Source organism: Ailuropoda melanoleuca, chromosome 12 (genome assembly GCF_002007445.2).
Source record: "Ailuropoda melanoleuca isolate Jingjing chromosome 12, ASM200744v2, whole genome shotgun sequence".
Taxonomy (NCBI): domain Eukaryota; kingdom Metazoa; phylum Chordata; class Mammalia; order Carnivora; family Ursidae; genus Ailuropoda; species Ailuropoda melanoleuca.
The window spans coordinates 63,004,261-63,026,589 of NC_048229.1; the positions used below are offsets into that span (position 1 = coordinate 63,004,261).

The 22,329-nt window shown below is 48.0% G+C and overlaps 1 protein-coding gene and 1 long non-coding RNA gene across 12 annotated transcripts; one reads left to right on the forward strand and one right to left on the reverse strand.

The window, feature by feature from the left end:
- Positions 1–1,296: 1,296 nt before the first annotated feature.
- Positions 1,297–12,992, reverse strand: LOC117795123. 2 transcript variants are annotated; one of them, XR_004618950.1, is made up of 3 exons: positions 12,859–12,992; positions 5,010–5,167; positions 1,297–1,569 (listed from the first exon to the last, which is right to left on the reverse strand). It is a non-coding gene; the product is annotated as an uncharacterized LOC117795123 (long non-coding RNA). The 2 variants fall into 2 exon arrangements; XR_004618951.1 differs by lacking the exon at positions 12,859–12,992 and adding an exon at positions 11,349–11,461.
- Positions 12,903–21,571, forward strand: PDP2 (pyruvate dehyrogenase phosphatase catalytic subunit 2). 10 transcript variants are annotated; one of them, XM_034638044.1, is made up of 3 exons: positions 12,903–12,985; positions 14,155–14,353; positions 16,452–21,571. In XM_034638044.1, the coding sequence occupies exon 3, from the start codon at positions 16,506–16,508 to the stop codon at positions 18,123–18,125; it is 1,620 nt and encodes a 539-aa protein (XP_034493935.1). In that variant the 5' UTR covers positions 12,903–12,985; positions 14,155–14,353; positions 16,452–16,505; the 3' UTR covers positions 18,126–21,571. The 10 variants fall into 10 exon arrangements, with proteins under 10 accessions (XP_034493935.1, XP_011222199.2, XP_034493936.1 ...); XM_034638045.1 differs by having other exon boundaries at positions 12,911–12,985; positions 14,184–14,353; XM_034638048.1 differs by having other exon boundaries at positions 12,922–12,985; positions 14,198–14,353.
- Positions 21,572–22,329: the final 758 nt, after the last annotated feature.

A 22,329-nucleotide genomic window follows, 5' to 3' on the forward strand; every position in this document is an offset into this window, starting at 1 on the left:
CCAGCAAGTTTGAAGTCAAGGGGAAGCAGGTGTGCAAGCCTAAAGATGAGAGAACACCAGAGTGTAGAGCTAGGAAAGCTGCCTCTGAAGCCAGGCCAAGGGCCAGGGGGAGATGTCTGACTCTCTCCTTAGGATCTCCTTAGGATCCACCCCCATTTTATAGATGAGGATGATTAGGCTGAGGGAGGGTAAGTAGGCAAGTGGTAGAGTGGGATTTGAACCTGGACCTGTCCCGTAACTCTCCTGCTCTATGCCAGAGCAACTGGGCCCAAGGGAGGGAGGGAGGGGAAGGCATGGCTGTGGCCACGTGGAGTTGGAACAACAGGCCAATGCCTTTGGCCATGCCAGGAACCTTGGCCAGCCCCTCCCAGGGATGGTGGCATGACCAGCTTGACACCCCAGAGGACTTGAGAAATGGGAGCTGGTTTTATAGTAATTATCCCAAGCCTGCCAAGAATCCTCACCCATTAAATTCTTCCCCTTAATTCATTTTTTTAATTTAAAACTATTTTTAAATCAAAAATGGCCTCCTTATAATCACAGCCCCAGGTTTGACCCTTTTACATTCAAATGGGATGCCCCAGCAGGATCCCAAATGCTCCACCAATCCTGGCCTCAAGGGACCAAGGACGGTGACCCAAATCGTTACCCAGGGCAAGACTGCCTCCTGGGCCTGAAGCAGGGCACATTTGGAGCACTCAAGACAAGATGGGCTCTGTTTATTCCCAAGATCCCAGAGAGCTACCCCCTGGCAGCCAGGGTGGCCCTCGAAAAGATCTGGGCTGGTGGCCCAGACCAGGGGCCACAGCATGTTGAATCTGTGCCCAGGCTAGGGGCATAATCTTCCCTCCAACCTGGAGGAGCCAGGCCCTGAGTCTCAGAGCATCTCTTCTCCGGGCCTCAGGAGATGGGCTGGCTGTAAAGATCTAGCCCCCTTGAGTTCCGTCTGCAGAGGACCTGCTCCCAAGCTTGTAGTTACCTCTACAGCTGCTACCACTGCAGAGGCCTGAGGGGTCCCCATAGGGCTGGCCAGGGACACTCATCTGCCAAAGTGCTCGTCCGAAAGGAGAGTGGCCTATGGCCTGAGCAAAGGTTGGGGATATGGACAGAAATGGGTCTGAGGTGAAGGTTGCCAGGTAAGCTGAGAGCACTGCTGTCAGAGTTGATGTCTGGGAGGGTGCCTCACTGATATCCAAGCTGAGAGGTCCTGGAGCAGGACGGAGGCTTTGACTGCAGCTAGGGCTGGCCTGAGGATGGGGTCAGACAACAGCATCTGCCCAGCTGGGACACCTTGGGAGCCCCCCATGTCCATGGGTCACAACATTAACTTGAACTCGCCCTCGAAGGCAGAATCAACTGCTGGTTGGTCACAATTCTGAGAGAAGTGGGAAATGTGATTCTGGAGCTTGGAAGGTTCTGGTATTTGTCCTGCAGCCAGAGGCAGGGCCTGAGGCATGCGTCCCTTTCGGAGCCTTTTCTGCTCACAAACTTAGGGCGGATGCACCGGGGCCCTCACACCTGGGTGTTGCACCACATGTCACTCAAATCCTCAGAAGCTTGTGTTCTCCTCTGTAAAACGGAAATGGTATAATGTGAGTCACATATGTAATTCAAAATTTTCTCGTAGCTCTATTTTAAAAGGTAAAAAGAGGGGGCGCCCAGGTGGCTCAGTCAGTAGAGCATATGACTCTTAATCTAGGGGTTGTGAGTTCAAGCCCCATGTTGGGCATAGAGATTTAAGTAAATAAACTTAAAAAAAAGAAAGAGAAGAAATATTAGTAAATAATAAAAAGAAGTAAGTATATTTAACTTGAATAATATATTTTATTTAACTTAACTATGTCCAAAGTAATTATCATTTCAACATGTCATCCATGTAAAAAAATTAACGAGATATTTTACGTTGTATTTATGCTACGTTTTTAAAATCCAGTGTGTAAGTTACACTTATATATATCTTGATTCATAGTAGCTGCATTTCAAGTGCCTAAGAGCACATGTGGCCAGTGGCTACCATATACGATAACATAGCCCAAAACGGATGTTTCCCTTCGCAGGGCCATCTGCTAGCAAGGTGTCCAAATAGGCCCTCTGGCTGGGCTGGTAGCCAGGCAAGGTGGTGGCAGGAATGAGTCAGATCTGCTCCAAGCCTCTGTCCTTCACAAGGGCAGTTTCAGAACATTTGATGCCAAATTCGCTCCCTCTGTCAGGGCCTTGCACCTCCAGGAAACCTTCACCCTGGCTGGTCCTGCCCCAGGTCACTCTGCAGGACCTTTGCTGTTCCTCCGGGAGAAAGGCCAAGACCCTCAGCAAGGAACTGACTGCAAGAGACCATCAAGAGTGGGGGAAGGTGGTAATGTCCCCGAGAAGGGTCCTGGCTTGGTTGAGGAGACTTGATTAGTCTGAGAGGGCTTCCTGGAAGACGGGTCCAAAAGTCTAAGTAGTTGGCACCCCAGCAGAGGCACAGAAGCCTCAGCAGCAGTGAATGTTTACCAGACCGAGAGGAAAGCCTGGCTATCACCTAGCATGCATCAACAAAGAGGAGATGTGTGGCTGGAGACACAAGGCTCCCCAGACTCTGGAGGCCTCAAATGCCAGGGAAAAGTCTACCTTTATATCCAGGCGGCGTGAGGAGCTGCTGGAGATCTGGAGCAAGAGCTGAGGGCCTCCCAGATTGGAAGAAGAGGACTTTCTCTGAGGCTCAGAAAGCACTAGGCATCATTTGGCCTCACTCCACCTTCCAACACAGGCTCAAGTGCAAATTCTGGCAGGTACAATTCATCAGGCCCTCCTGCTGCCCCTCCTCGGCCCTGCGGAATGGACTCATGCCTGGGCCCTGGCAGTTCTTGGCTTGGCAGTATGTGAGCCTAATCTAAATCCCTTCAGCTGCAATTCAAATGTTTTTGTCTTCAGAGGCATGGAAGGGTAAGCAGGTGGCTCTTTAGTCCCACTGAGTTGCTCTCTTGGGCCAGGCATTGCAGGAAAGGTATAGGAACACAGGGCTATAGGGTCACCTGGGCTCCCAGGGGTCCCTCAGGTTTTCAGGAAAGAGCTCTTCCTCCTCTCTCAGCTCCTGCTGTGAGTGGCAAATCCTCGGTTGCTCTGGGCATGGTGTCTCCAGAGGGCACACTGTCCTGTCTCTCCAGTTACCCAGGCCTCCCCAGGGAACCGGGAGACAGGTCCTTGCTGCTGCTGCTACCACTCCCGAGTGTTCAAGAGTAGAATCTGGAATTTCTTCAGCCCGAGGAAGCCACAGTAGGAATCAATAAGCTGCCCAGGGAATCCCAGAGTATCCACACCAAAAGAATTCCTGTTCTGACCCCACCCCTCATACAGGGCCCAAAGACAGAACAAGTGAGGCCCAAAGACAGAACGGAGTCTGCCGAAGTGAGCTGGTGGGAGAGCTAGGATTTATCACTCTTGGTCCAAGGCTCTTCATTCCTTGGGAGAGCCGTACACAGCAGAAAGACCCCCTACACAGAATAACTCCGTGCTTGCCTGTCATGGAGCCCGGCATCTTGCCATTTGAGCTTCAGTGCTCGGCTGACATGGTCCCCTGATGAAATGCAAGTGCCTCTGGGAGGCAGTAACACCCTCTGGGGGAATGGTTTTATCATCTCCTTTTCAGTCTGTCCTGTGAGCTCTCCTCTGCATCTTGGTTCCACATCTGTACAATGTGTCAGTGGGAGGGCCGAGGAGTCTAAGGTAGGACTTGAGGGAGGAGAGAAAGCAGATTTCCCAGAAATAGAGCCAAGCTGTGGCCGAGCTGGGGGCCAGATTACAGCTCTGGATCTCAGGATGTGGGTCACCCCCTGTGCCCCTAAACTACAAGGGACCAAGGTGCTGGGCCCAAACTGTCAGGGACAGATGAACCGGAAGAGTCTCCCAAGCCCCCCAGACCTTTGCCCATCAGTGTGACAGGACATTACCTGGGCTGAATTTCCAGCCAGCCCAGGTAATGGGGGCTCAGAGCTGGATTGAAATGGTTTACAGGAAGTAAAGACATTCCGTGTGTTTCACATACCCAAGTCCATGAACTATGACCCATACAACAACGACGTCTGTACTTTAGAAGTCATGCTTGGAAATGATTTCTCTCTTAGGACAGCAGAACTCTAATGGTTTAATTTCAGGCAGAGGCAGGTGAGCTGAAAAGATATTTTGGGGGCAGCCAAGCCTTTGAAGCCCTGGCCCCAGCACTAAATCTAGAAGCCTGTGGTTTCTGGAGGCAGTAGAGGGGACGTAGAGGGGAGCTCCTCCCTCCTGTTGCAGCTTGGGTCTACTAGGTGCAGAGCTGCTCACATGGGCCCTATGACCCCAGGTTGGGGGTGGGGGAGCCCCGCATCAACTGGGCTACTTTAGCTGGTGCCAGTGGTGGCTCCAGCAACTCCTGGGGGCTCAGATCAGGGCAGCAGGAGCCAGCTCTACAGTCTTTGGGGCGCCTGTCTCAATCTCAGTGCCCTCTGAGATCAGAGGTCATGATGAGGGAAGAAAGTCAGGTGTCTGGCAGCAGGCAAGCGACCAACCTCAGCCAACTTTCCTAAGCCCATACCGTAAGCTGAGATCCCTAGAGATGGAACCTCAGTGCCTGTGACCCACAAGACTTGGCCATGTCAAGAAATGTCAGGCTTGGGATTATTCTTTTTCTGCCCCTCTCTACACTGACACCCAGGAAAACTGGGTTGCAGCCATGGGAGCAGAGATAGGAATGGCCAATGTTTAGGGTTCTCCTAGCAGACCCAGAAACCCTTACCCCAAAACCTTTCTATTTTAGCATAATTTCAAACTTTAGAAAAGTTAAAAAAATAATACAGTGAATATACTGTAGAGTGGTCACCAGACCCCCCATTTTGTCACATTTGCTTTCTCTCTCTCTTCCTCTCTCTCCATATGTATACATTTTTCCAGTGCATTTCCTAAAAATGAGGGCATTCTGTTATGTAACCACAGTATAAGAATCAAAAACAGGAAATTAACATTGTTACATTCCTATTATCTCATCAACGTACCTTATTCATATTTTGCCAGTTGTCCCAATGTATTTTTTAACAGCAACGACAAAAACTCCCAGACCGTGTCCTAGATCACGTACTGCATTCAGTTGTCCAGTCCCCTTAGTGTCCTCTTCCCTAGACATTTCCTCCATCTGTCTTTGCCTTTCGTGACACTGAAATGGTCAGAGAGTACAGGCCAGTTAGTAGTAGGATGTCCCTCAGTTGGGTTTGTCAGATGTTTCCTCAAGGAGACTCGGGTTATTTGCTTTTTATAGTCTGAACACACCTATGGAACCAGCATCCAGATCAGCAAAAGTATGTTTCCAGCACTCCCAGAACCCCCATGTCTTCATCAAGTTCCTACCTCCCAAAAGTAATCACCATCTTGACCTCCAATAGCATAAACTACATTTGTCTGGTTTTGAACTTCAAACGAAATCATTCATTTCAGAAACCTTCCTAGTTTCTGGCTTTTTGGCTCATACTATGTTTCTGAGATTCCCACAGCCGACTTTTTTTTTAGAGCCTACTTTTTATAATAATAAATGCAATATAATAATATAATATAATAATAAATGCAAATAAATAAGCCTTCAATGAAAAGCAAAGAAAATACAATTCACCTACATGCCTGATTTCAAAAAATCACTTAAATGCCTTAGTTGTAATATAAAGAGCAGCCCTTTATATTACATGTTTATATATACAAATAACATAATTTTCAATAAGATAATGCATGTATCAGAATGTAAATGCTGGCTCACAAGGATGTGATGAGGTCTTTTGAGGCTTGTGCCCATATACAGAAGCCTTGTAACATGGCACCTACAAATTCATTCCAAGCAGAAGGACATGAGTATTGTAGCCATCACAGTGTGATTTTCCTAGATAGTGAACAACTCCTGTACTTTTTAGAACAGACATGAAAATATCCCATCTACTCATTGAATTGAAAAATGCATTTATCCACTATACAATATTTTATAAGTCATCATATTTTAACTCATAGGAAGTGAAATTTTGTCTCTCAAGATTATGAACAGAACAATGCACAAATTAGGCATAATTGGCAAAATTCCAAGCAACATAAAATACAAGAATTCATTATATATTAAAACTGTGCAATCATCACTCTGTGTTTCCAAATAAAATGGAACCAGGTCATATGGAGTGAATACGTCACGGGGATAAAACAGAATATAGGGAATATGGTCAATGGTATTGTAGTGTAATATGATATGTAATAGTATAATATGATGACAGATGGGTCTACTCTTATGGTGAGCAGAGCGTAATATAGGAATTTGTCCACTCTGCTGGACACTTGAAGCTAATGTAACATCGCATATCAACGATACTGCAATTTAAAAAAAGAATTAGAAAAAAGGAACAAGGTTGTAGGCTCCAATGAAGATAAACTGATTTTTTTCCCCTGTCTGAACATCCAGGTGAGACACTGGAAGGTAGGGCAGGACTCAGACAAGTCTTTGCTGTGTGAAACTGCCCTGTGGGACTTCTAGCACCTCTAACAACCCCGAATGCCTGGAATCTGTCCAGCCATGTGACAGGTGCCCCCCGATGCCCTAAATGCTCTCCGAGGTGGACCCACAAGTCTAGGGGACAAAAGAGGAGGCCATCCAGAGGTCAAAGAACCACAGGGAGAGGCACTTGAGTAGGTAACAGGGTAGAGGGTTAGGCATGGCCTGAAGGAGGTGGGGCCCAGGTGAGAGCAACAATGGGGGGTTCTAAGGTAGGGCCTCTCCATAGCCAGCAGGCTGGTCTCTAGGGATGGAGGGTTGCAGACCCTGTGTGAACTGACTATCGCCCAGCTCCTCCCTCAGAGGATGCCACCGGGACCTACACTTTCCTGGGCCCTGCATGGTTATCTGCTCAACTACTCTGGGCCCCAGGGACTGCACCTCCTCAGACATAGGGGGCCCCATCAGCCGCAGCCCCTGCGGGGGCCTCCATGAGCTGAAAACCCACCTAAGCCACATACTCAAAGGATTATGGGGCCCTCATATAGGTAATTAAATATAAAAACAGTGCAAGATGTTACTGAAGTGATAGGTAACTATAAAGAAGGTAAACATAATTCTGATTTCTCTCATCATGCTTTTGTTTTAATAAAATATTAATTAACAAATTATTTTAAGTCACCTTCCTTTGGACCTCCTCTGAGACCATGCTCCATGGGCCTGTGGGGTGACCCACCAGTGAACACAATCCATGAATTCACTTTTTTTTTTCCTGAATTGACTCATTTAATTCACTCATTTCATGAACTGACCCAGGACCTTTTGAGGTGGGTACCATTTTTATTCCCATTTTGCAGATGAGATACTGAGGATCAGATTGATTAAAACACTTGCTCCAGGTCACATAGTTGGAGCTGGGGCCAGGATTGACCTACCTCTGAGCTAAGCCTGTGCCACCACTTTCTAGGCGCCTTGAAAGGCATTAGTCAGCCTCCCCACTGATGACAGTGTCAGCTCCTGGTACAAGCATTGTAGAGAGGGACACACACACACACACACACACACACACACACACACACACACGGAAGCAAGAGGTTCAGGTGCTTCCTGCAGTGTGTTTACGCCCCCTTGTGGCCACGTGTGAGGCTGTAGGCTTGGTCTCTGGTCCATCCTAGTCAATATCCAGCCGCAGGGGCCAGCTTAGGAGCTATGCCAGGAAAGAAACTTGCGGGGTTTTGCCGCTATTTGTGCTCCTGCTTTGCTGAGCATACTAAGCTCTTGCTTCCTCTGCTGTTCAGGGGCTCCAGGCCTGGATGGAGCAGGCAATTGGTCAGTGCCACCAAGCACCACTAGACTATTGGGAAAAGGGGATGTGAAGGCCTAAGGCAATAGCCTCACTGTTCACCAAAGGTACAGAGGATAGAGGAGGGCATTCTAGGCAGGGGAACAGCAGGGACTTTGCCCTGGAGGTAGTTACATGAAACTGAAGGTAAGCGTGAAAAAAAAGCTGAATTAAATTGGACCCAGTCTCCAGCATAGCCTGGGGATGGGGGTGCCCTGATTACAGTGATGGGTCCTAGTTATTCAGACAGAAATAGCTCCAGAGCCAAGGAAAGGAGGACAGCTCTGCTTCAACACCCCCACATACTCCTTTCTGCCCCCATTCCATAGTCACTATACAGCTAGGAGGAGGGATATGACCCCACAACATACATGGGATGACTGCTCCCAGTCAGCAGATGATGATACAGAGACTCTAAACTTGACTGAGGTCCCTTGCCCAAGTCATGTATCCAGTTGACGACAGTGCTGGGGTTCTTATGTCTGCCTGACCCACACCCCGGCCTCTGAAACCACCACATTACATGGGGTGCCTTGTGCTAGGGGAGGCTCTTGTCTTTTGGAAAAGCAGGTATAAAAAATGCTCAAAAACTTCATAAATGAGCCCTGAGGCCACAATGCCAACCTGGTCCTTAGGCAGAGAAGAAAAAATACCCAGTCCATGGATTCTCAGCCTTCCACAAGAAGTAGGGTGTTAAAGTGGAGGTTTTGATTGTTGCTATTGGCTGATTAAAGTATATTTGTTTTTCCATGAGTGTGTTTGCAATGCACGAGCCCTGCATGCCCACTAAGAGACCAGGCTCAGAAAAGACACATACATTGTCAGCACCCACGGAGATGAAGGTCCAATTTAAATTAGTTTTTACCTAAAGATGCCTAAATAAGGGGCGCCTGGCTGGCTCAGTCAGTAGAGCATGTGACTCTTGATCTTGGGGTTGTGAGTTCAAGCCCCACATTAGGCCTAGACCTTACTTTAAAAAAAAAAAAAAAGGTAGGCTAAATAAAAAGACAGTATTGTGAGAGAGTAACTGTGTTCCCTCAGGGGAACTCTTCCTCTGGCTTCAGAGAAGCTGAAACTGGCCCCTTAGGCTATTGAATGTGGATAAAAAGCTTCTATAAGAGTGGCTTGGCTTGTGAGTCCAGAGAGCAGGGCTTGGACTCTTCTTAGCCACAAGCATAAAAGTGGGACCTCTGGGAACCTGGGGAAGTCAGTTCAGGTCTCTGAACTTTATGTTGCACTTCAAAGAATGGATATATGGGCATCTCATGAAGTACATGGCTTCTCCCAGATGTGATTAGATTTTATAGCAAAAAGGAGATTCAAGGTGAAATATTTGGAATTGCTGCAATAAAGTTGGATGAATTCCTTTTATTGCATGATTTCTCAGGGCCTTGACTAAGTCGCTGTTCATTGTGAATCTGTTCCAGGGGTGGGTAGTAGAGATGGGATTCTTTTCTCTTGGAACTTTTTCTGGGATGGCGCTCCACAGAGCACACTTTCAGAAAGCATGGGTGAGATGCTTTCTCCTGTTCTTTCCAGCCCTGGCCCAAGGGTTGAAGCAGGGACAGGTAGGCCTGGCCATAAAGTTCAAGCCCAAGACCTTTGTCCTGGCTGTTTTCTCTTCATGGAATGCTCTCTTGTAGATAGGCCAGGCTCCCTCTCTAACCTCCTACAGATCTCTCTCCAAAGCCTATCTTATCAGAGGAGCCTTCCCTGATTTCCCTATATAAAATAGCCCTCTGGTCCCCACCCCCCTCTGCAGCTGCCTCCCTTGCCCCAAGACAGCCCACTGGGCCTTCTCCTCTCCCACTCCTACACGTAAGTGTGTAGGACAGACATTATTGGGGATTTTCCTGATTATTAAATATGTGCTGCATGCTAAAAAAGAGGGAAAAAAGTGTATAAAGAAACAAACGGAAAAGGAAAGAATGTGAAAGTTTCATGACCCAGAGATAAGCATTGTTAACTGTTTGGCACGTGGCCTGCTTCTCAACTTTTCTCTGCACGCAAAGAGGCATGCACAAAGGGAAGAAGAGAAGTAGGGGAAAAAATGTGTAAATAGGGGTGCCTGGGTGGCTCAGTCGTTAAGCGTCTGCCTTCGGCTCAGGGCCTGATCCCAGGGTCCTGGGATTGAGCCCCACATCAGGCTCCTCTGCTGGGAGCCTGCTTCTTCCTCTCCCACTCCCCCTGCTTGTGTTCCCTCTTCGCTGGCTGTCTCTCTCTCTGTCAAATAAATAAATAAAATCTTTTTAAAAAATGCATAACTAAATAATTGTTGCTATCACTTCCGCCCCCCGTTGTAATCTGGTTTTTCATCTGATGGTCGGCTCTGTCCTAGCTAATAGCTCCTTCCTGGCCTTTCCAGCCCCACGCTTGGCATCCTGTTAGATGCCGGAGACCCCTGCTCAGGTGGTACTGCACCCCCCAACCCTGAGCCTAGCTCACTGTGTCTCTCAAGGAATTGCTCCTGGGCCTGAAAGGGGTGCTCCAGGTGCTTGGGGTGGGAGCTCCACAGGAGTGGCACAGAGCGGCTGCTGGGCACCCTTAGTTTCTTGGAGAATTTCACAGGGCACCACAGGTCATGCCACAGCGCCACTGCTTGCTGATCGAGCCTACTCCACACCCTGCAGCTGCAACAGAAAGCACGAGAAAGCAGGCGCTTCTGGGGGGTTCCAGGGCTGTCTTCCAACTTCCTCTTGCTTCCTCTTACCCATGCCAAACCCCTAGAGCAATTCTTTTGCCCACATTTACTTTCAAGAAAGGACATGAGTCATTGGCAACTTGAAGTGCCAGTGACAACTACCAGGCCCACAAAACTGCCCCTTTCAAGCAAGTAGTTCCACAGAGGCTTAGAGAGAGGAAGTGACCGGCCCAGGACCACACAGCAAATAGGTGCAAGAGCTGGGCCTCAGGCGTAGGACTCCAGGATGATAGAAATTTCTGGGCCTGCCAGTGAGAAAGTCTGAGTCAAGATTGCTGTGGGATGGTGGTAGCCAAGGGACTGATTGTTTGGGGGTCACAGGAGATGACCTCTGGCCTAGGTCATCACAGCCTTGGGTGCAGCTGATCCACCAAGCAGGTGAAAGAGATTGATCTGTGTTTGGAAGAGCCTTCAAGACACAGAAACACTGGTTGAGTTTCCCCCTAAGGGGTCTGTGCATCTGCCTCCAGTGAAGGGCAATCTTTAGCTTTGGCTCTATGAGCTAGAAGCTTACCACAATGACTTTGAGCCTTCCTGATAACCTGGCAAGCTCTGTTGCTTCAGAGCAGGTTTGAAAAGAGGGCTGAGACAAGACTTGTATTTTTTAAAAATTCCCAAGCCTTTGTCACTAGCATCCCCAAAACTTGCTAAATATGTCCTTGAGTTTGCTGCTCTGTAGGGACTGTTAACCATTCCCTCTGAAGGAGACGGGGCCCTGTGGGGTGTGTGTGTGAGTGTGCATGCATGCACACATGTGTCCATGTGTATAGTTTGGGAGAAAATGAAACCAGGAAAAGCCACCTGCTTGGGCAAAGGTGGTGAAGCTGAATTACCTGATTTGGGATGGCACCAGTCTGGGAGACAATTGTCTGAGAGCACAGATGTGCTCAGATCGGTAGGAAGGCTTTTCTGGATTTATTCAGATGTGTTGAGGAGCACCACTCCACGGATAAGCACACCTGCTTGCCGGCAAAGAAGAAAGATATTTGAGGTTTTTACGGACTCTCCCAGGTATCAGGCTTAGATGTCATAGTTTTGGCAGTTGGAAAAAAACTGGCTGTACCATCTGAGTTCCCCCTGACACAACATCATCCTCAGATCCAGCTTTCCTAACATTCCATAGAAGCTCTTGTCTGTGTAGCCAGAAAATCAGGGAATTTTTCCAGAATCATCCAAGGGATTTAACTCCCTACCCAGGTCAGGCTGTTTTTTATAATATAGTTTTTCGGCTGCTGCTGCTGTTGCTCTTTCTCCTTCTCCTCCCCCTCCTCCCCCTCCTTCTTTTTCCTGATTATACAAGATAACCCAGATGCAGTGATATATACATATGTTTACTGTAGATAATTCATAATGTTTACCTTTGTCTCTCTGTTTTTTTAAAAAAAGATTTTTATTTATTTATTTGTTTATTTGATAGAGAACATGCAAGCAAATGTGGGGAAGAGTAGAGGGAGAGGGAGGAGAGGGAAAGAATCTCAAGCTGACTCCACGCTGAGCACTGAGTGTGGAGACCAAGGTGGGGCTCAATCTCACTACCCTGAGATCACGATCTGAGCAGAAACCAAGAGTCAGACGTTTAACCGACTGAGCCACCCAGCCACCCGTACCTTTGACTGTCTCTTTAGGATAAATTAAAAGAAGTGAGTAAGTGGATCAAAGGTCTGTCCATTGGGTAGCCTAGATGGCAATGTCTACTCACCGATATGAAGTACTAATCATGTTTTAATGTTTGTCAGGTTGATTGACAAAAACCACTATCTCATTCTAATTCATTTGCTCGGTTCTGACTGAGGCTGAATATTCTTACATTTCCTCAGAAAATGACAGCTGATCTGCTGGTTTTCCTTTTTCAAGGAGAGATAAGTCCTTTTCCTTCATTTTTCTTCTTATAAGACCTTGAAACAAAGAAGCACTGGGAGACTGGCTGGAGTTCTTGAGCTGGCCATCATATGTCAGTGACTGAGCTAGCTATAGCCCTTAAATGAAAGTTCCAGTGCACACAAAATTATCAAGGGTACAGTTTTACTTTGGAATTGTGTGTGTGTGGTAACTTAGAAAAACTCTGTGGTTTCAGAGTTAGCAGAGTGATGTAATTTTTCTCAGGAAAGTGTTGTGGGGGTGGCCAGCTGTGTGTCTCCAGCAGTCACCTCAGGCACCCATAAATGCCTACAAATGGAGTAATTAAGCTATGTCACCCTTTGTCACCCCAAATGAATTATCTATATGAAAAATAAAAATAAAATTGCACCCATTTGTTTAGAATGCCTTAGAGTTATTTTTCATTTCAGTCTGAAACAGCCTTCTCAATATCCAGGAAGAGAGATATTGCAAATTCATACTTACTGGTAAAACTTCCGGAAAGGGCCAAGGGTGAGTGGCAGTATAAACGTCATATCAGGAGCAAGTCTGACAGGAGCAGTTTGACAGCAGGGACATCCTTGGGTCCAGGTGGGCTGGCCAGGCTCTCCAGGTAAGATGGCATGTCTTCCTTCCTGAAGACCACATTCCCAGGGCTCTCTAAGTGGCCTTTCTGGTCATCTCCTAGTTTTCTCTGCCTCCAGGGAAGGACTGCACTTGCCTTACCACAGTTAGTAGAAGAGTTTGAGTAAAGCCATTAGTAAGCAAGCGTGGGATAACTAGAATCCCACAAGGCGAGGGACTGAGGGATTACCTGGTGTCTTGGTTCTCAACCTTTCTCAGCCTACCAACCACTAACCATTTCTGGAAACTGTCAGTGACCAGACCAATGTAATTGTCTTTCAAAGACCCAATGGTCCCTGGGGGAACCAATGAAGACATTAGAGCAGGAATTTAGAAGGGTCATTGACTATTCTGTAGAGGAAGAGCTGCTAAATTGGAAGTTGAAGGCAGGGAGACCAGATGGGAGGATGAATAGGGCAGTGAAGTCGCTGAGACAAATGCCTGGATTGGAGAGATACTTGGGAGATAAAATGAACAGGATTAGATAACTGACAGGCGAGGGGGTGGAAAGAGGGAGCATTCGAGACTCCCAGGCTTCCAGGGGCACCCGGGTGGCTCACTTAAGCCTCCAAGTCTGGGTTTGGGCTCAGGTCATGATCTCAGTGTCCTGAGATCTAGTCCCCAGTTCGGTCTCCGAGCTCAGCGGGAGTCGGCTCGGGATTTTCTTCCTCCCCACTCCCTCCGCTTCTCTCTCTCAAATAAAAATAAACAAATCTTAAAAAAAGAAAAAGAAGAAGAAAGACTCCCAGGCTTCTGGTTTAGGCTATACGGGAAGATGGTGGGCCCATTACTGGGTTAGGGTAGCAGAGGAAGAGCAGGTTTGGAAGGAATATGAGTCCCCCGCAAGATGTGTTAGAGGCTTACATCGGGCCTCCAGAAGGAGGTGTCCAAGGGGTTGAATATAAGGCTGTGGCGCCTGGGAAAGGGGTCTGGATGGGTCGGCAAGGCAATGGAGAGGAGCCATGAGGTATTATTAACAACAGTAAGGAACTGAGGAGGCTGCCGGGTTTGGGGTGTGCAAAGTGTGGAAGGTTACGTGGTGGGGTTGCCAGCCGGACGCTCAGCCCACTCACTATTAGAGCCCAGGAGACTGGTGGGGATGGGTGGGGAGGAACCGGATTCTGTCCCTCCCGCCCTGCCTCCTCTCGTCCTCCTCAGCCATTGGGCAATTCCTCTGTCCGTCAAAGGCCCGCCTCCGCAGGTAAACCAATAAGAGCCGGCGAGATGATGCTTCCTTCTCCTTCTGGATCTGCACAAGGGGCCGCTTCAAGGAGGTGAGGCGGGAGGAGTGGCAGGCGCAGCACTGTGCGCAGAGGCGGAACTGACGGGACGGACCTGGTGGCAGTGGCGCAAGCTGGTGAGAGGGGAGCTAAGGTCCGAGGTAGGGAAGGGGGCAATCGTGGAATGGGGACTCCTTGAACCTCGCCTGGCGTCGCCTGCGCCTGGTCCTCCCCGGCCGGCAGGATCGGATCAGGTGATGAGGTGGGGAGACGAGGTGAGGTGAGGTGAGGGGGCGGTCCCGCAGCCACGGTCACCCCACCGAGCGCACGCGCCACGTGGGCTAGCAGACTTGCCAAGGACCCTTGGTTTCGGACCCGGGCACCAGCAGGAGCTGCTTTAGCCCTTGGAGCACCCCTGTGAGCTAGGCGCCTCGCCTGAATTTGCCTGTTTTGCAGGCTGGGAAGCTGGGGCTCAGGGACGTGGCCGCGCCGGGGCTTGAGGGAGATCCGGCTTGGTGGACCCCGGAGACCGCACTGTTATCTATGAGGCTGTGGGTCAGAGACTTGAACTTAGGACCTGTTTGGTTTTTTGAGCGACGCGAAATTGTTTGGATCCCGGCTGCGGCGGACAGACTTGGGTCGGACACGGTTGCCTGATTTCTCTGCAGGGCCCCGGAGGGGTGGGAGGTGCCAGGCTCCCTCTGTACTCCTTGACCTACCGCCCCGGCCCCAAGTTCAGCGGGGTGGGTTGGGGGGGGGAGGACTATTCTCAGTTCTGAGAGCTCCCAGTGCCCCAACAGACAAACTTGCGGAGGGCAGGTCTCCTGAACGGAATCCGAAAACAACGTGGGAAACGCTCCTCTTAGGTCACCCGAGAAAATAGAAAATAGAGCATTTTTTCTTTCTAAGAAAAAAATGCCACCAGAGTCTGTTGAAGGTGCTAGGAAACTGTCCCCTTCGTGTCCTTGTGGAGGCAGATGTGAATCTTTTGGAAATTAGTTGGGAATCAGTCTACACCCTTTGACCTACTGATTCCTCCTTTGGGAAATAAGTAGGTTAAAACCTAAGTGGGGAAAAGGTTGGTGTGCAAGGCCGTGCAGTTTGGTGTTTCATAAATGTTAGCCAGTGGAAACGACCTCTAAATCTACAATAGAGAACAGTTAAGTAAATTGAGATTGTTTGTGCCAAAATGGGGTATTGCACATGCATGAAATGTAATATCATGAGTAAAATGCTCTTAAAAAGAAAACCACAGGGGCGCCTGGGTGGCACGGCGGTTAAGCCTCTGCCTTTGGCTCAGGGCGTGATCCCGGCATTATGGGAATCTAGCCCCACATCAGTCTCCTCCGCTATGAGACTGCTTCTTCCTCTCCCACTCCCCCTGCTTGTGTTCCCTCTCTCGCTGGCTGTCTCTATCTCTGTCGCATAAATAAATAAAATCTTTAAAAAAAAAGAAAAAGAAAAAAAGAAAAAGAAAACCACAGTATAACTTGTGGTTTCAACTATATAGAAATGTATACAGAATGACTAGAGGAGTCACCTAATGATAAAAGTAATAACTACCTTTTTAGAGCAGAAGGGTCATATTTCATTAAATCCTCATAAAACCTCATGAGGCTAGTATTCTCATCCCACTGTCAGATAGCTGGAGCTCAGGCAGGTGAAGCAGTGTGTCTGATGTTAGACAGCTGGTGTCATACCTGGTGTGCTATTTGGCCTTTGGAAATGCAATGTCTAGCCAGTAGTTGAGGGCCTGTTGTGTACCTCATATAGGGCTGGGCCCTGGAAAGCCACTGGTGAGTAAGGGAGCTTAAGGTTCCTGATTTCATGGAGCTTATAGAATAGTGGAGAAGCAGATATTTAAATAAACCCTTACAGTCTGCTGGGGAAAGTGAACATGGGAGCTAGGCCCTGAGCTCTGGCAAGGGAAAGATTTGGGAAGGAAAAAGGAAAAGGGCCCCTGGGTCAGCTGTGAGGAATGAGTGAGCCCTGTGGGGAAGACTTCAGTGGCTCTCTAAGAGTGGAGAGCATATAAAAACCCTGTTCCTCCATTATCTGGAATGTTATTTACATGTTGTAATGGGAGATAGGGAGACTTACTTAAGTATTTTGAATTTAGTCAAGTCTTTTGAAGTTTATCTTAAATTGTTGGTAGCAGGATGGTAGCAGATGTTTTCAGAAGTCATTGTTTTTAAGAAATTAAATTTGAGCTTTCTACAACTCTTTCATTTTCAGGTCTAAAGAAAGCCCCTTTTCCTGAAGGAACATATTTGCTGCTATAGTTTCATAATGTCAAATACTTTGCCCTTCTGGATCTTAAAAAATTCTGCAAGGAACAGCATTGCCACGTTACAGGGGGGCAGACGTTTATATTCAAGGTGTGCCTCAAATAGAAATAAATCAAGATGGAGACTCTTTTCCCAGGTACCAGGCACTGGAAAAAGCAGTGTCCCATGCAGTTTCTTTGCTCTGCAGAAAGCCTACAGACACACATCAACAGAGGAAGATGATTTTCAGTTGCAGCTCAGCCCTCAGCAGGTAAATGAAGTGCTGCGAGCCGGTGAGTCGGCCCACAAGATTCTTGACCTCGTCAGTGGAGTCCCAAATTCGGTGTTACGGTTTGAGAGCAACCAGCTGGCTGCCAATTCCCCAGTGGAAGACCGGCGAGGTATCGCCTCCTGCCTGCAGACCAACGGGCTGATGTTTGGCATCTTTGACGGACACGGTGGCCATGCGTGTGCTCAAGCTGTGAGCGAGAGGCTCTTCTACTACGTGGCCGTGTCCCTGATGTCCCAGCAGACCCTGGAGCGGATGGAGGGAGCCATGGAAAGCATGAAGCCCCTGCTGCCCATCCTGCATTGGTTCAAGCACCCAGGGGGCAGTATCTACAAGGATGTCACGTCAGTACACCTCGATCACCTCCGCGTCTACTGGCAGGAGCTCCTTGATCTGCACATGGAAATGGGACTCAACATTAAGGAAGCATTAATGCACTCCTTCCAGAGACTGGATTCTGACATCTCTCTGGAAGTCCAGGCGCCCCTGGAAGATGAGATGACAAGGAACCTTTCACTCCAGGTCGCCTTCTCTGGGGCAACAGCTTGCATGGCCCATGTGGATGGAGTTCACTTGCATGTGGCAAACGCTGGTGACTGTCGGGCCATCCTTGGGGTCCAGGAGGACAATGGCATGTGGTCTTCTCTACCCCTGACCTGCGACCACAATGCCTGGAACCCGGCTGAGCTGTCACGGCTGAAGAGGGAGCACCCTGAATCAGAGGACAGGACGGTCATTGTGGACCACAGGCTGCTGGGTGTCCTCATGCCCTGCAGGGCCTTCGGGGACGTCCAGCTGAAGTGGAGTAGAGAGCTACAGCACAGTGTCCTGGAGAGAGGCTGCGACACCGAGGCCCTCAACGTTTACCAGCTCAGCCCCCCGCACTACTATACTCCACCCTACCTGACTGCCAAGCCCGAGGTCACCTACCATCGGCTGAGGCCCCAGGATAAGTTCCTCGTGCTGGCCTCGGATGGCCTGTGGGATGTGCTAGGCAACGAGGAAGTGGTGAGGCTGGTGGTGGAGCACCTGGCCGAAGCGGGTCAGCACAAGCCGGACCTGGCCCAGAGACCTGCCAACCTGGGGCTCATGCAGAGCCTGCTGCTGCAGAGGAAGGCCCAGGGGCTCGGCGCAGCTGACCAAAACGCGGCCACGCGTCTCATCCGACATGCCATAGGGACCAATGAGTACGGGGAGATGGAGCCGGAGCGGCTAACAGCGATGCTGACGTTGCCAGAGGACTTGGCGAGGATGTACAGGGATGACATCACTGTCACGGTGGTGTATTTTAACTCAGACTCAATAGACGCATATTACAAGGGGGCCGAGAGGCTCCCATATGGCCAAGGTTAACTTAAATGCTTTGCTAAGACATTTTTCACTTACCCTTAAGCTGGCTCTTCAGACCTTACTGTTAAAAAGGCAGGCAGATGTAGCTTGCTAGAAATAGACTGATGTGAGGAAAAAAACAGCCTTGGTTTAAAAACAGTAGCAGTGATTTCATGTCCCCACGGGTTTCAGTCACCTTTTCTACATAGAGAAGGCAGAGCATTGAGAGCGTATGGGCTTGGGCCCATAGCCAAAGTTCTTTATAAAGACACTGTTGTTGAACTGTCAGCCTGAGCCTTCAAATGGTAAATTTAATCATTGTTCTGAAAATATGAAGAACTTCAGGATTTTCTGAGGTTGTGCCGCAAAACCAGCAAACTTGGCGGTTTTCCTTGATTCACAATCATGGACATCTAGACTATGAAGGGAGGTTTTCTTTATTTTTTATTTTTAAATTACTAAGACCTAGGTTTACAAAGCATATTCTAGAATACTTTCCTATGCAATATTCTAACTTGTTTATGTGATTATGCTTGTGAAAACATTTTGTGATGCTGCATCCTCGATGTGTTTCGGTTTGTTCTAAAACGGAGCCCTCAGACTTGCAAACAGGCCTGCTGTGAGCATGCTTGGAGTGACTCCTCTTGGCTTTCTGCTGAGGGGATTGGGGGTGGCTAGGCTTCTGGGCCAGCTGAATTCCCTGTGTGGCTTGTGATCCTTTCTGCTGTGTCCCACCCCTTGAACCTTGAGCCATACCTGGAGGTAACTTCTAAGCCTTAATTCCTGGCCTTCCCTGCGTTAATAAAATACCCTCTGGGGCTTAGCCTCTGGGGGAGTTATTTAGAGCACTTAGCCTTTCTGATTATACCTCTCAAGTGTTGCGTGAGTTCCACCTACTCCTCCTACCTCTGTTGCTGCTGACTGCGCAGCGCTGTCTGGGAGGAAGGCTCCCTCCTCGGTCGGTTGCAGGGAAGGAGAAAATGGGATTATGTGGTGCGGTAGTCCTGACAGGTGAGTGGGCAGGACTGGCAGATGCAATGGATTTGGGCTTAAGACTCGGCCTGGGCCTGGACAGGTGGAAACACGAAGGACTTGAGAAGTCGCTAACCAGGTCTGCCTGTGTACGTCCTAAGAGGCAGTGGGGAAGAGGGAGGAGTGAGATTTGTCAGATGGGACACTTGCCTCGAGACTGTGGGCTGAACCGCTGTGGCTACTCCTCGGGGCCCAGACCATATTTAGTTTAAGAGTTGGGGCAAAAATAAAAATGTGACCCATAATGGCTTCTGTGGGCAGCATAATCTTTGTGTTTATTTCAAATTAAACCATGTGCATCCTTTCTCGGGGAACGAATTTCATGTTCTTGTGAGTTACCGTGGCATTTAAACAACAGGAAATGTGTCCCTAAACGGAAACACAAATATAATCCCACAAAGCTAACAGTTCTGTTTCCTGCACTACGTTGGTTGATCCCTCTCCTCATCTCTACCTTGTGCCATCCACTGAAAGAAAAGAGTTTGACTTTTCATGTCCCAGTGACATTCATTCACTTCTAGCTGGGGGTCATGCCCCTGTTTTCCAGTGTAACTGTTCAGTGATGGGGCTTCATCTCTCCGGTGCTTCAGCCTTGGTCCTTTTATCCCGAAACCATTAGTGTTCCTTTTCATCTCCTAGATCTTAATTGAGAAATGAGACATGAATCACTACTATTGTGCTTGCATGCAGGTTTGTTCTAGAGCTAAAGACTGTCTGGCATCCTTTGTTCTTTTCTTTTTTTTTTTTTTAAAGATTTTATTTATTTATTTGACAGAGACAGACAGCCAGGGAGAGAGGGAACACAAGCAGGGGGAGTGGGAGAGGAAGAAGCAGGCTCCTAGCAGAGAAGCCTGATGTGGGGCTCGATCCCAGAACGCTGGGATCACGCCCTGAGCCGAATGCTTAACGCTGCGCCACCCAGGCGCCCCTGACATCCTTTGTTCTTGATGCCAGTAAACCCTGGCACACCTCGGAGCATTTACTGGGATTACAGACTGTCTGAATCCTGTTTTGGAGCCTAGTGTGGGTCATAAAATGCTTCTGATTCAGTAACTCGTGGGACAGCTGAGAGGATGCAGACTTCCCGTCTGCTTCTCCAAGCATATCTGTGTTCTCTCTCTGCTAATATATTGCCTGCTTTCTAACTGGTATATGGAAATGGAAGAAAGTCCGGTTTATTGTCTGCCGTTTTCCGTTGTGGACTCTCTCAGCTCTTTCCCTGAATGCTCCAAGGAAACTGGTTAACCTCCAGCATGTCTGTCTCCCCGACCGCATTTCTGGTGTCACTGGCCTTTCTGAGACACAAGGGCTATTGCTTGAGGACACTGGAATTTGAGAGGGGGTTGGTGGTACTTGTCAGTCTTCCAAAGCATTTATCATTCCTTTTATGTAAAGCTTTCAATTTTGAGACCTCTAAAATGAACTAAAAAATAAGATTGACCATTTAGTATTTTGGATGTCACTTGAATAAAGTATGCTTTGGTTCTTTAAATTGCGTCTTAGTTTGAGTAAGACACTTTGGTAATATTGGCATAATTTAGATATTGTTTTATGTATAAATAATGCAACTCTGCTGATTCCAGGGATTGGTCAAAATAGAGAAGATGATATAGTTCTAAATTCAAATTAGTATGCTAGGTCGAGTTACTTAGATTCAGTGTTCTGAAGTATTATTTGTAACATTAAAGCTAATTTGTTATTTTTTAAAAAGCTGATTTGTTATAATGAAAATGTGAACTTTGAGGTTTAATATATAAACATAGTTTTCCCAGAAGTATGATTGGCCTAAAAGATCATTAGTATTGGACTCGCTCGGTAAAAGTTCGGGTTAGACCCAATTGAACTGGCACCTTTTGTACATAAATGAAATATAAACAGCTTGAACTTGAGTCAGCTAAAGAAGAGAATAATGAATTGTATGGAACAAGAAAATGTGTTCAGAATGAGTCTGGCTTGACTCTTTTGTCCCTCAGTTCCTGGTAACCTATCTTCATTTGACAGTCTTGGGAGGCCTCCACTTCCCAGAGGATCCTGGAACTGAGCCATCCTGGTTTCATCTTGAAGTGGTGCATTTGTCTCTGAACATGACTCCTTCCCCTGGCAGAAAAAATGCTGGGGTAGCTTTGGAGCTGGGGTGTAAAGGCTGGTGGGCCTGTCGTCATGCGAACTGCCTCGCATCGCTGCTCGGGACCGCGGGCGGCTGTGCCACCGTTCCCTGAGCCAGCTGAGGCTCTGTCCCTTATACCTGGGGCACCTGATGTGTAACTTGTTTCCCGGAAAATATTTCTTATCAGGCATTGACTTGGAGAAATGATTAACCCTGTTCTTTAATATTTACTGACACTTGTATTTTAAGCTGTACAGCAATGTTCTTATTTGACATCGATTCTCTATTAGAGATATTTAAATGAAACTTGTAAATAAAAGGCAAAATGAAATTTGGGTTCTTGTGGTTTGAATAGTAATTTCTCTCGTCCTTAGGGTACTAGATGAGACCAGTCTTTGATTCACCACCTTTATCTGGCCATGGAAGATTTTAGTCTGTTCAAGGTCTGCCCCCCACCACCACCACAAAGAAGTTTTCTCTGCAAATTTTTGATGGGTGCTGACCAAACACAGGAAGTCCTCATTTAGTGTTAACCGCGTGCGCAGATCTGAAATGAAGGAGAAGGATGGGAAGGCTTTTGTTGTAAGGGTCTCTGCACACTCACTGCCAAGGCCGCTGGGATTTCATATTATTTAACTGAGCTTATAAAACCAGCTTGTGTTAAATGCAGAGCCAACTTTAGGAAAGTTTCCAGGCAGCTACCTCCGGTGTTGAAGACCCTCCCCACCAACTCCCTGAGCTGTACCTCCCTGCCTCTGGAAAGAGAAAGCCCCTAAGTACTGTCCCTATGGGTGCTTAAAATGCAATCCAACTATTAAGTCATTAACACTTCAGTGTGGGCTAGGGTGGTTCTTCTGGGCTTGGAGAGGAGCAGATTTGGGGGAGGGAAAGGTGGGAAAGGGAGTGTCTGAGGTCTGATGAAGATAATAGGAGGAGCTATTTCCCTCTTTAACATCATAAAACAAGCCCAGAAACTGAAAAACTTGCCCCTGACCCCGTGGTAGGGCTAGGATTTGCACCAAGTCCACAGTCCCTCCATTTGTCCCAATACTGGCCCCTTCAGAAAGGGAACATAATGCATGAAAACTC